The sequence below is a fragment of the Tachypleus tridentatus genome, chromosome 6, assembly GCF_004210375.1.
Source record: "Tachypleus tridentatus isolate NWPU-2018 chromosome 6, ASM421037v1, whole genome shotgun sequence".
Lineage (NCBI taxonomy): Eukaryota > Metazoa > Arthropoda > Merostomata > Xiphosura > Limulidae > Tachypleus > Tachypleus tridentatus.
This window is the reverse complement of record NC_134830.1, coordinates 76640682-76653658: the sequence shown is the minus strand read 5'-3', so window position 1 is coordinate 76653658 and position 12977 is coordinate 76640682. Positions and strand designations below refer to the sequence as shown.

Genomic DNA, 12977 nt, shown 5'->3' with positions numbered 1-12977 from the left:
CTATTATTTTGATTTCTTATTAATGCAGTATTTAGCACATGGATCTAATACAACTAAATCGTGTAATTAAAAATGTGAAACTTAATGTTGCATCCAGTGTGTTTTCTTGAATTTGAAAGTGTGAATTTCCTAGAATATTAGTTTAATTTATCAGTAATGGCAGTTTGATAGTTTTTAAGCTCACTATTTAACTCTATCAGTTTGTGAAAATTATTTTAAGATCTATCTTAGACTAACAAAATCTAAGTTATTTGTACATCTAAATAAAAATGAAGGAAGGCAACTTTCAAAAGTGTTATAATTATTTTTATAATATGAATGCCTCTGTGGTAATATTAATTAGCATTGTTCAGGCTTATTATTTCAGTAATGTCACTTCAATAATTTAAACTCAGATAACCTGAAACAATAGATCCCATTACTGCACCCCTCAGTATGGGTTCCTGTACGTGGTGAGAGGACCTCCCAGGGAAAGTTTTGTTCTTTTTAGTTTACCTCCTCTGGGATCTAAACATCCACCCATGTGTTTGCCATGTGTGAAAACCTGTGAAGGGAAGGACAGGATCCTGGTTGAAGGGTCCAACCCTAACAACCTAACAAGGGATTTGAGGAACATCCCCGAGTTAGAGATTCTCGCTGGGTTCTCCACCCAAGGAGTTTCTGCAATGAGGTGTATATCCATACTTAAAGATGGAATTATGAGGACACCAATGTCCTCATTTTAACATTTACATCACCACATCCACCTGCTACCATCAAAGCAGGTTATATTAATTGCAAGGTATGGCTATAAATTCTAAACCCTCTCAGGTGTTTCTAGTCTCAGCAGTTCAGTCACTCGAAGACATCATATCGTGGAGCCTTGATGTGTGCTCGTTGTGGTGGCAAGGACCATGATGTCTATGAGGGCGAAGCAGACCCTCATTACATCAATTGCAATTGCTCTCATCCATCCTATTTTTATTCGCGCTTTAAATGGTAGGAAGAAAAATAGGTGCAACATTTCAAGACAATTCAAACGTTACTTACCCTAAGACTCAAGTTGCTGTTCACCACTTCATCTTGGACATATGCTGCTGCACTTCATTCCACTGCTACAGTGGGAGTGCAGACTGATCTCTTTGTTCCTCCAAAAGAATCGTTTTCAAACCATATGAAAAGTCTTTTGACATCCATAGTTAAAAAAGTTGATGAATCAACATCAACACCCATCTCTGTCCCTAACATTCATTCCAGCAAACCTCAAGATTCACTTCCTTTGGTTTTGTGAGCAGGCATTTTTTCAGGTACATCTTTTCTCGACCCAAGATGCAAAATGATCATTCATTCACGTTCTCAGTCACTGGAATCCTCTTCCAACAACAAAGATCTGCCCAATCAACCCAGGGCAGGATCCATGGAGGTCGACAGACATCCCTCAAATAAAGACAATGAAGAAAAAAGATGTGGTCGTAAACAGAAGGGATTTCCACCCAATTCACCTACAATAAATCAAAATAGCCACCTTGATACAATGGAACTCTCGAGGTTTACATTCTAATATGGATGACGTCAAAGCACCGATTGCTTCCTACCATCCTGTAGGTCTTTCCTTACAGGCAACATTTCTGAAACCTGCCAATACAGTCACCTTTTGGCAGTTTTCTTTTTGCAGAAATGACAGGCTGTGTGATGGAGGGGTGGCACTGTTGGTTTATCAGCATGTTCTCACCCTGTCTTTGCCACTTGACACACCCTTGGAGGCCAGAGCCATCTGTGTTTTCATGGGTCATACCATCACTGTTTGTCCTCTCTGCCTGTTGCCTGAAGACACCAATGATCAATCAGACGTTGATGCTCTCATTGAACAGTTGCCATCTCTCTTTTTAATCTTGGGGCACACTAATGGACATAATCCCCTCTGGGGAAGTGCTGATATTGATGGGAAGGGTTGCTCCTTGGAGCATATGCTCTCTAATCACAACCTTTCTCTTTTCAGTACTGGATTTTATACTTATTTTCATGCACCTAGTCAGTCCTTTACTGCTATTGATTTCTCAGTTTGCTCTCCTTCACTATTCTCCCATTTTTCTTGGAGGGTTGACAATAACCCACAAGGCAGCAATAATTTTCCTATAATTTTGAGAGAGACTGGTTGTGCTTGAGGTCACTCAACCCACATGCTCTGGTAGAAGCTGGATCAAGCCAACTAGCCCTCTTTCACTGCTCTCAGAGAACTTAATCCTGCCATCCTGTCTGTAAGCCATAGATAGACAACTGCATAGCAGCAGTAACTGGCTGTATTACACAGGCAGCTGCTCAGTGTATTCCTAAGACCTTGACATGTTTTCCACAATATCTTTATCCATGGTGGAATCCTGCCTGCCACATGGCACAGAAGGTTTAAAAATGGGCCTGGGATACATTTCGTAAATGTCCCACACTCTCAAATCTCATAATTTTCCAGCATGCTCATGCACCTGTTCTGCCAAAGCCAGAAGGATTCTTGGATTAAGTTTACAACCAGCATATCTTTTACGATTAGTTCCAAAGTCACCTGGGACAAGATTTGAAAGGTCAGTGGGCAATATAATTCTGTCCCCCTCTTGATCTTATTCTGTGATAGCTAGGAAGTAGCTGATATCTGGAGCATCACCAATACTCCAGGTGAAAGCTTTTGCTGGGTCTCTAGCACTTCTGCTTCTTCCTCCACCTTCTTAGCCATCAGAGCAGTCACCCCTTTCCTTTCGAGCTGATTGTCTGTATGACTATAATCTTCCCTTTACACTGGTGGAACTCAAACTGGCCCTACATCAGTCTAGCAGTACATCAGTTGGACATGATGATGTACACTATGAAATTCTGCACCATCTATCTTTTGCTTATTTTGCTATTATTCTGATTGTTTTTAACCAGATCTGGCAGGAGAATGTTTGTTTTTCCTGATGCCTGGTGCCAGGCTGTTGTCCTACCTTTCTCGAAGCCTGGGAAGGATCCCAAGATTCCTTTAAACTACCATCCAATTGCTTTGATGAGCTGTCTCTGTAAAACATTAGAGAGGATGGTTAATGCTTGTCTTGTTTGGTTCCTCGAATCAAACAACCTCCTCTCTCCCACCCAGTGTGGGTTCTGAAGACAGCGCTCAACCGTGGACCACCTGATTTGACTTGAAACACAATCAGAAAAGGCTTATGATGCAACATGGAGGTATGGCATTTTGTGAGACCTCCATATATATGGTGGCCATTTGACCATTTATTAAAAATTTTTAAATGAACGGATATTCCAAGTTTGTGTGGGTTGGACACTTTCCTGTTCTTTTCTACAGGAGCTTGGAGTTCCTCAGGGCTATGTTTTGAGTGTTGCACTTTTCAATATAAAGATTAATGCCATCACTGAACAACTCCCTCTCACTGTTGCAAATGGGGTCTATGTCGACGACTTTCACATCTCACGTTAATCTTTGAACATGAGGTATATTGAGTGGCAACTGCAGACTGTTAATCTTGCATGCACTTTGCCACCAACTGAACTCCATATTGGTGAAGTTGAACATCTGTTTTGAGAACAGATTATCTGCCATTGCTTCTTTTGACCTTCGTTTCCAGGTGCTGTTGAATAAATTAGGTCTGTCCTTGGATAACATTGCTGTATCCACTGGTCAACCCATCCCACCATAGCTTCTTACAATCTCCAAATGTGACCTATCTTTAAGTCATCTGAGAAAAGCAGACACTTCCAATTGGAAATACTGTCTGTTATTTGCTGAACATCTTTTGAACCATCCTTCCATTCCTATTTATACAGATGGTTTGAAATGAAGTGACTGTGTGGCTCTGCCATGGTTTGTTGTGGTTTGGTGGTTGCTCACAGAATTTCCTCTGCAGCTTTTGTGTTCACTGCTGAAGTGTACGTTATTTCTCTTGCCCTGGATCACATAGAAGCTAAGCAGTACTCAAACTGCACTTTTTATACTGACTTGCTCTGTTCTCTCCTAGCTCTGGAATCGCTTCATGTTAGTTTACACCCTGTTCTCGCTGATATTTAAAACTGTCTGGTCCATTTCTCTTTAACATCTACTTCTGTACAGTTTTTCTGGATATTGGGTCATGTTGATATTTGCAGGAACAAGCTCGCTGACATTGCAGATAAATCTATCTGCTCTGGCACTATCACTGCTGTGCCTGTCCCTTACTTGGATTTTGTTCCTGTATTTAAGGCTTGACTCCTGCCAGCTGGGAGTCCACTTGGAGTGAGCAATGCGAAAACAAGCTTTTCCAAATAAAACCCTATATTGGACTTTGGCCCTCTTGCTTCCATAAGGATCAGAAAGAGGAAGTTGTTCTAACTTGGTCACAGTTCTTGATCTCATCATTTTCATTTATCTGGAACTCTTACACCAATATGTAGTCTGTGTAACACTCAGTTCACAATAAGTGACATGTTATTTATGACTCTCAATGATGGCACCATTTTAAACACGTTCTGTCCCAAGCTTTGTCCATAACGTAAGGCAGTGTTATTGGTGGTGGTGACACTATCCTCCTTGGAAATGTTTTCAGTTTTTTAAAGGCCATTAATCTTTTTAATGCCATTTAAGTTCTATTAATTTATACATTAGAACTTTTTTAATGTGATTCCCTTTTTTGAATGATAGTGCAACTAGTTCAATTTGAGATTAAAAAATGGTTGTAACATCAAATAACTCGAAACCAGGACTGGAAAGGCCAACTTCAGGTGACTAATGTCGCTGTTTGAATTACCTGTTAGTCATCCTGGCTTATTATTATTTAAGTTTTGTTACAAGTCTTTTAAAACTTTTACTTTACTTTTTGAATATATCCATAATGTCAAATAACTCGGAATCAGGACTGGAAAGGCCAACTTCAGGTCACTGACAGTGGTTTTTGTACTTACCTATTAGTCTTCCTGGCAAGTTATGATAGTTACAATTATGCTACAGAAAGTCCTTTATGCCTTGTATTACTTTAGTTTTTCTTTTAACATTGTAGACTAGATGTAAATATTGTTTTTATGCTATTTATGTGTTGTTGTTTTTTAATGTGTTTTACCTTAATTTCCTTTTATAAATTTTACAAAATTTAATTTTAACTTTTTACCAGATGTTTGGTGCAGATAGCCTAGCTGCTTTGTGCCATAAACACCAAATTACCAAATGTTGTTGGTAATTGTTATCTACAGCATACCAACTTATTAGTTTTGTTCTAAGAACATAGAAATCATTAACACTTTTATTGCTTTTAGATTTGTTACTAAAAGTATAACTTTACATTAATGTGTATAACATGTACAATTAACTTTATCGAAACATTTTCAGTTTTCCAGGAACTAATTTTTTACTTTACTGTTTAATATTTTTGTCATTAAAACTTTAAAATATTTTACAGAAATGGGAGTGTATACATGATGGTAATCGCTGGCGTGTACGGAAGTGTCGTAATGTTTATGCTCATTATAGAAGAAATCGAAACAAAAGGAGAAAAAACTGTTGGTGTGTAAATGAAGATACTATAAGACAGTATACAGGCAGAGCTTTAGAAGCCAAACAGAGAGTTCAAAGTGAGGTGTCTTTTGATTTCTTGAGTGATGCAACCAAGAAGTTGTCAATGAATGCAGAGGAAAAGAAACTCCAGAGAAAATTTCTTAAGGAACACGTTCATCATGGTGGTGTATTTTTATTTTCAAATAAATTATATATTTTTTAAACTATTTCTCAATAACATGTTTAGTGTTTCAGTAGGAAGTGAACAGAAAGATGTATACTTGATTTTAGCAACACATTTTAGAGTATAATATGGGGATGCTGTTAGAATAAATTTAATTCCAGTTAACAAGACTCATATTTTTTGGCACATGTAACATATCTATACCATGCAATCCCAACATGGTCAAGTTTGACACTGGAAAATTTCTGAAAAACACAGAAAAATCAAACTATATATCTACTTGGGACCCACTGGAAGGTATCTTTGTGCCAAATCCCATTTAATTTGGTTAACATATATTGTGCTTTCTTTGTGGAAAAACTCAGCAAAAAGTAAAAATTCAAAATTGTCCTTATGTCTGTTTGAGACCTGTAAAACAGTATCAAATCCCATGTAAATTGGCTTAAATAAGGTGGAGTTATTGTAAAAAAAAAAAGAATTATATTCTTTATGGCATCTCAACTCCTCCCCTTTATAATTACTAAAACTGGGCAAGTTCAACATTTTTGTTTTTCAATGCATATTGCTCGTAGAAAAGTACGTTTGTGCAAAATTTCATGTTTATTTAACCATTTGACCCCATCTAGAAATGACCAAATGGCAGAAATACAGCAGACTAATTGTCAAAAAACCTAAAATTATATTCTTTATGGCATCTTCACCACCACCCCTCTAGAGTTTCTAAACATGGACAAGTCCACCATTTGCAATCATCAGTGCAAAGGACCTATAGAAAAGTAACTTTGTACCAAAGCCCATAAAATTGGTCAAAATACTGCCAAGTAAAAACTGAAAAAAAATATTTTTTGTGAACTCAGCCCCCTCTTCTACCAAAGGGGGGGGGAAATCAAAATTGGATGCTTGAACATTTATATTTGTGCCAATTTTCAAATTTTAAACTCGGTTGCTGTAATATGACTGCACAGGAGCTAAAAATATACATTTTTAGGATTTGAACTTTAACTCTATGAAAATCCTTAAAGAAGCCTAAACCAAAACGTGTATGGGCGTAATAGAGAAAGGTACAACCCTACCTACTTTCAAGTCAATCTACCAAGAAATAGAGGAATAGCAGTCAGTTAAAAAGTGTTCTAAAGACATTTAAAAGTATAGATACTTATATAAGACAATAAATAAATGTAAATATTTAATAATGTAAACCATTACAGATTATTTTTGTTTTTAGATATTTTAAAGTAAGAGTTTTCATCAACTTTTAACTTTTTGTTACCATCAGTGATTAAATTGGAATTTCGAAATGAGGTGGAACTTCCTTTTCTCATCTACTTGGACATTCTAATTAGAAATTCAGAAATGTTAATGACTTGGATCTTGAAGATGTAAAATACTGTTCTGGACTGTTCTTCTCCAATTAAACCTTTGATTGTCAGTTTTCTGAGGAGTTTAAATGTATATACAACATACAGTAGTTATTGAATACAAAATGATTGCCTATACCACTTTAATATTCTGAGATTTTGTTGATAGTATTATTTTGTGATACTTTAAATTCACACTAAATACTGAAGAAGTATTAACATTTTGTATATGTTTGTGCATATGGACCTCCTTATTTTGTTTTATTCTGCAAGGTTTTAGACCCATCTTCATTGGATCCCGCAGGATAAGAGATACTTCTGGTCAAAAGCCAGTAAAGAGTTTTGATTTATATGGTGTAGCACAGTTATCACATTGGTTGGATCTTACTGTTGCAAACTCTGTAAATTCAGAGGTAGGTGGTTCATAAATGAAGTAGTTTAAGATTTGGAAAATATCTTGTTGATGTAAAGACTTGCAATTTTTTTTTTTTTTTCATTTATCTTATAAAATAAAACTGTCTACATAATAGTTTTACATTATAAGGTTAGTAAATTTATTACAAGTGAAGTGAGAAAGCATTTTTCTTTTTTTAAAAACTTGAAATTTTGCTGTTAGTAATTTTAAAAAAATAATGTTGCTTACCTGCTGCAAATATAGCTCAGAATATCCAATGGATGCAATTTTTCTATAATACAGCTTGACATGTTTAGAAAAATTAAAATTTGTTAAATTATGGTTCTGTTATTGCATTGTAAAAGAAGTATTTACTGTTTTAGTGTTGGGATAACTTACAATCTCTAAAGTATATTTCAACAATATGGTATTAATACAGCATTCAGTGTTTTCACAGAGATATATTGTAAAAAACATGTACAGTTAGAATAGAATTTCACTTTTGTACTCATTATTTTCATTTTACTTTTAGATATGTACAGGTCAAACTGATTATCCTAAGTGCAGTGGGGTAGAACCACTGAATAATAGGATATTTTACAAGTTATCTGTTCCAAAGTAATTCTGAATTTCTGATTCAGTTTGTGATAATGGAGTAAAATCATTGGTTACGATGTAAACATAGTGAAAAATCTTTATTAAATAACAAAAACACTATGCATATACTTACTTATATCATGGATTGCTGTATTTACTGGACAGAAGTTGTTTTCCTTTCAACTGTGTTTGATGAAAACTATTACTAAACTGTTTAAATTTAATGCTTTTTACTTAACCTTATACCAATGGTTCTTAACATCAAAATTCAATACTTTGTTTCCATTTATTTATTACTTAATAGTTGTGTTTTTGTGAGATTGATCCATTCATGTTACACAATTCTCCTGAATGACTATATAATTTTCATAACTGCATGCAAGACTACACACATGTTAATTTATGTGTTTATTCCTTTAACCATATATCTTCATTACTTGCCACATACACTAGTAACTGAAAACACAATGCCTGTGTCTTCTGTGCAAACTACTTCAGTAACTGAAGTGGTTACAACAAGCCTTTCCCCTGAGTTTTTGAACTCTTAGTTCCTTCTCTAGTTGTGTAAAACTGTTGAAATACTAGGCATTAGATCTACTTGCACCAGCAGTTCTGAACTTTGTTAAATGAGCAGCTATCATCTAATATCCTGTGGATATCTGTTATAGTGAAACTCTGCTCAATTGCTTGGAAAGTAAGGGTTGCAAAGACCTCGTGGTTTAGCTGATCTTATGATTAACAACTTCTTCTAACACTTAATTATACAAGGTAGTAATACAATGTACCTTAAAATACTACCTAATAGCTATGATTTCCACTTTCTCCTGACTATTCATTCACCAGGCATTTCATCTACTGACACCAGCTCTCCTAACTTCTTAGGTAATCAGGTTTAATTTCAGTCATACCAATCAAGAGACCATTATCATCAGTTCAAATGACTGTTGGAGCTGTCTCTCATCCCTAGATTCAGGACTACATCATCTGGTTTCTTATGAACAGCCAGATCAGTACTTTTAACTATTTCCTCCTCATCTTCTAGGTTAAGTAGAATAAAATAGTGCTTCTGTCCCAATCTTCCATGTTAAGAGTAGAATAAAATAGTGCTTCTGTCCCAATCTTCTAGGTTAGAGTAGAATAGTGCTTCTGTCTTTATCTAACTCATTGTTCTTCTCTGATGAACTCGCTTACCCAGGAGTCATTAGTTGTGTGAATGCAGCTAAACAATCTGTTCCATGTACTTCCAAAACCTGTGTTCTTCCTCTGACAGTGTAGCTATTTCTTGATGTCCAGGATTTCCACTCTTTGCTTATATAAGTTTTATATTAAGATCTCTTTAATTTGTGTTCTTTTAATCTCTTAAATTATTCAGGCATTTGTTCACTAGACCAGAATAGAAAGACCAACTTCAAGTAGCTAAACTTATCTGAGCACACTTAGTTTATACTTAAACAAATTTTTAAGAGAAAGGGAGGAGGATGGGAGTTTTAAGAACTATTAGCTCATTTCATATGAAATGGCCAATTGTATAGGTAATAACTTAAGACACCATATTTTTAACAAACACCAATTTTTATTGATCAAAACATGCTCCATTTGCTCCAATGGCTTTCTCCCAACTGAATATTAATGAAAATATCCCTTCTCTATAAAACACTGTTGTTTTAAAAACAATAAACTCTTTAAAGGCTTTTTCAATAGTTTCCTGATTCCTAAATGTTTTGTTCCAGAAAAACAGCTCCAAGTGCTGAAAAAGGTGATAATCAGTTGGAGATAAGTCAGCTGAGTATGGTGGATGCCCCAAAATTTCATATTTCTCTCAAATTTGAAATTGGGCATTAGGTTTGGTATTATCTTGCAGTAAAATCAGGTAACAATTCATTCCAAGAATGACTCCCTCTTATTCTTAACCAGTTTCTGCCCTTTCATCAATTTGTGCAGTACCGATTTGTTCAATTTTTTAACCTTTCCATTTGCAGCCAGATGACAAGAAATAGTCCCATTTGAAACTTCTAAATTTATTGCAAGAGCCTAAACTGTCGTTTGTGGGTTAGCTTCCACAATAGATCTTAATCTTTCTTCATTCTCAACAGATCGAGGCCTTCCTCAGATACATTATCAAGGTTCCTGTCATCAGAACAAAATTTCTGGAACAGATGATGAAGAGTCCATTGAGAAGTAGTCCCTTGTCCAAACACCCAATTGATGTTTCTAGCAGCCTTGTCTGCATTTTTTCCCAATTTGAACTTGTATAAAAAGTAGTCTCGATTATTTTGAAAATATTATCCTGTATAGGGTTCCAAAGAAACACAAAAACAATTATAATGCAACTTGGCATGACAGACAAATGAAAAGCACAGCACTCTCGTCAATACTGAATAGCATTACAGTCAAATTACTACATCTAAGTCAGCCATTTCACATGAAACGACCTAATATTAAGGTAATAGTTTTTAGTTGTGCTTAATATCACTTGTTAATTAGCAAGTGAAAGGATTGAGGTTGGATATCTTACATTGAAGAAATATAGGATGATTTGTTTCTACTACAATAGTATATTGGCTTACTTGCAAGCAGTAAAAAAGTCTACTACATCCAAACTTTTTGGTTTCAGGGCAACTCCAGTACTGAAATCAAATGGCATAATGAAGATAATCTTAGCAGTTCTAAGTCTGGCAGTAGTGGAGAACTTATTTACAGAAGCACTAAGCATAGGATTTCTCAAAGATCTGTGTCTAAACTATTACAATCTCACACGTATCGTTCTAACTTCTATTCTCCTGGTTGTGTGGCTCTCTCAAACAATTCTGTAATTTGTGTGGACCCAGTTTATTATGACCAAAAGATATGGAGAAAAAATAAAAATAAAATTGATGTAGCAATTAAAGACCTGAAATACAAGCTTGTGGAACTGAAGGTATGAAATTTAACTAATAGCAACCAAAGTTATAATTTTGTTGTTGTTATCAGCATACTTGTTTTGTTGCTTTATTTATGTTATAGACAGTAAAATAATAGTTCTGTTACAAAAGGTACCTGTTTTACATAGTAAATATAATATACTTGATACAGTAGTGTAAATAATGCTAGTTCATATGTCAAATATTAATGAAATTTAAAACTTAATAATGATTATAAGATGCATACTTATTTGAAAGAAAGGGACCCAAGCTTTAATCTGTCTTATCTTTAAAAAAACATGCTAATTTAGCATCATTGCTTTGTTGTTTAAATATTTTTAGGGACTGAGACGTCAACTGAAAAAAAAACGGCCTATGAGTGGTACAAAAGATAGTTTCTTTAAACAGGGAAATGATGGTTATCCTCTAAGCTTTGGTCAAAGATGTTACTGTGAAAATGAGTAAGTTTTGATTTTTAGTTCACATTGATAAAGAGTTCTACATACATTGATGTGACAAGTGTTTCCACATGGGAATTCAAATAATGTTAAAAGGTTTTAATTTAAAACATCAAATTAATACCTGGAAATACACTATCTTTCTTTGATTTGAAGTTGGAAACTTGAAGCAAAAATCTCAATAAATATTTTGAAAATGGTTAACTCTACTAAAAATAAGTATAGCTAGCCATAAGGTTATAGCTTTTGTTTTTAAAAAACCATGTAAAATATAAGAACAAAACCAGGTTTTGTGGTATTATTAGGTTCTGAATTGATGTTTTAGTTTTGAGAAATGTAGCTCATATATATTGCTGTGGACACTTCTCTTGGCCATTTACTTTAACATGTCTTTTAAAGGTCAAAAACAAATTTTAAAAATGTACATAAATTTTATTAAGAATAAGAAATTAAACTACTTGAAATTATTCTCAATAGACAGGAATACTAGGCCAAGTTTGGTGAATTAGTTATACAAGTGAGTAAAGAATAGAAAACTCTTACAAGTTACTTAGCAAATCATTGAATGTGTGGCAAGTCATAATATATACTAATGTTTAATGGATAAGAATCTGATAAACAAATAATGAGAATGTTTTATATGTATAGAATGTGGTATATTTGGACACCTATAATAACACTGTATAAAACATGAGGGTTTTCTATTCATTCCCCTCGGTGTGGATTCTTTTATGTGGTGAGGGGAACTCCCAGGGAAGGTTCTGTTCTTTCTGGTTACCTCCTCTGGGATCTAAACATCCACCCACGTGTTTGCCGTGCGTGGCGACCCATGAAGGGGAGAAGAGGATCCTGGTGGTTGAGGGGTCCAACCGTAACACACCACTTTGGCCTTGAATTCCTGTAGACAGGCGGCCTTTGGGTGGCCCCCCCTTGGGTCAGTCGGCTGGTCCACTTGGGCTAGAGTCAACTAAGTACCAATGTTAGAAGTTCTCAATGGGTGTTGTGGACATTGTGTCTGATGCTGGTGTTTGGGTTTGTGCTCACGAAATTCTGGCATTGCTGCAATGCTTTTGCATGACATTGTAGTGCATCCCCTCGTAGGGCTCCATGGTGGGTGGGGTCAGTGGGTACCGGAATTTTCTTTTCTCCTGTGGATCCTCCTACGAAACATTTAAGTAAAATAGTGAAAAACCAGTCAAAAGGTAAACGACCATGTCTTGAAGACTCTGAGTGGCAATCTTCAACATCTGTAACACACAAACCTCATTTTCTTACATTACATTCTCTTTCAGAAACACCTTTAGGGCAAATGTCCCCCTTTTTTATTTAGAAAGGACTAGAGGGACTTGCTGGCTCTCCAAAGTCTGTAAAGGAGCTTCGATCTGGAGACATATTGGTTGAAACATCCACATTGCAACACAGTGAACTCCTCTTGAATTCAAAGGCAATTGGGGATGTATCTATTGAGGTTACCCCTCATGCTACCTTGAATTCATCACGAGGAGGTATTGTTGAGAGGGATTTGAAGAACATCCCCGAGTCAGAGATTCTCGCTGGTTTCTCCACTCAAGGAATTTCTACAGTGAGGTGCATCTCCACTCGCA

The 12977-nt window shown here is 35.6% G+C and overlaps 1 protein-coding gene across 4 annotated transcripts in view; it reads left to right on the top strand.

Annotated features, from left to right (window-relative positions):
* The window catches only part of LOC143252843 (extracellular sulfatase Sulf-1-like), a 104264-nt gene that overhangs the window by 64050 nt on the left and 27237 nt on the right, over positions 1–12977 (top strand). For all 4 annotated transcript variants that reach the window (XM_076505607.1, XM_076505609.1, XM_076505608.1 and 1 more), the window contains exons 10-13: positions 5388–5664; positions 7298–7437; positions 10630–10932; positions 11258–11376. In XM_076505607.1, coding sequence (XP_076361722.1) covers positions 5388–5664; positions 7298–7437; positions 10630–10932; positions 11258–11376 — 839 coding nt within the window. The remainder of the gene's footprint in view (positions 1–5387; positions 5665–7297; positions 7438–10629; positions 10933–11257; positions 11377–12977) is intronic.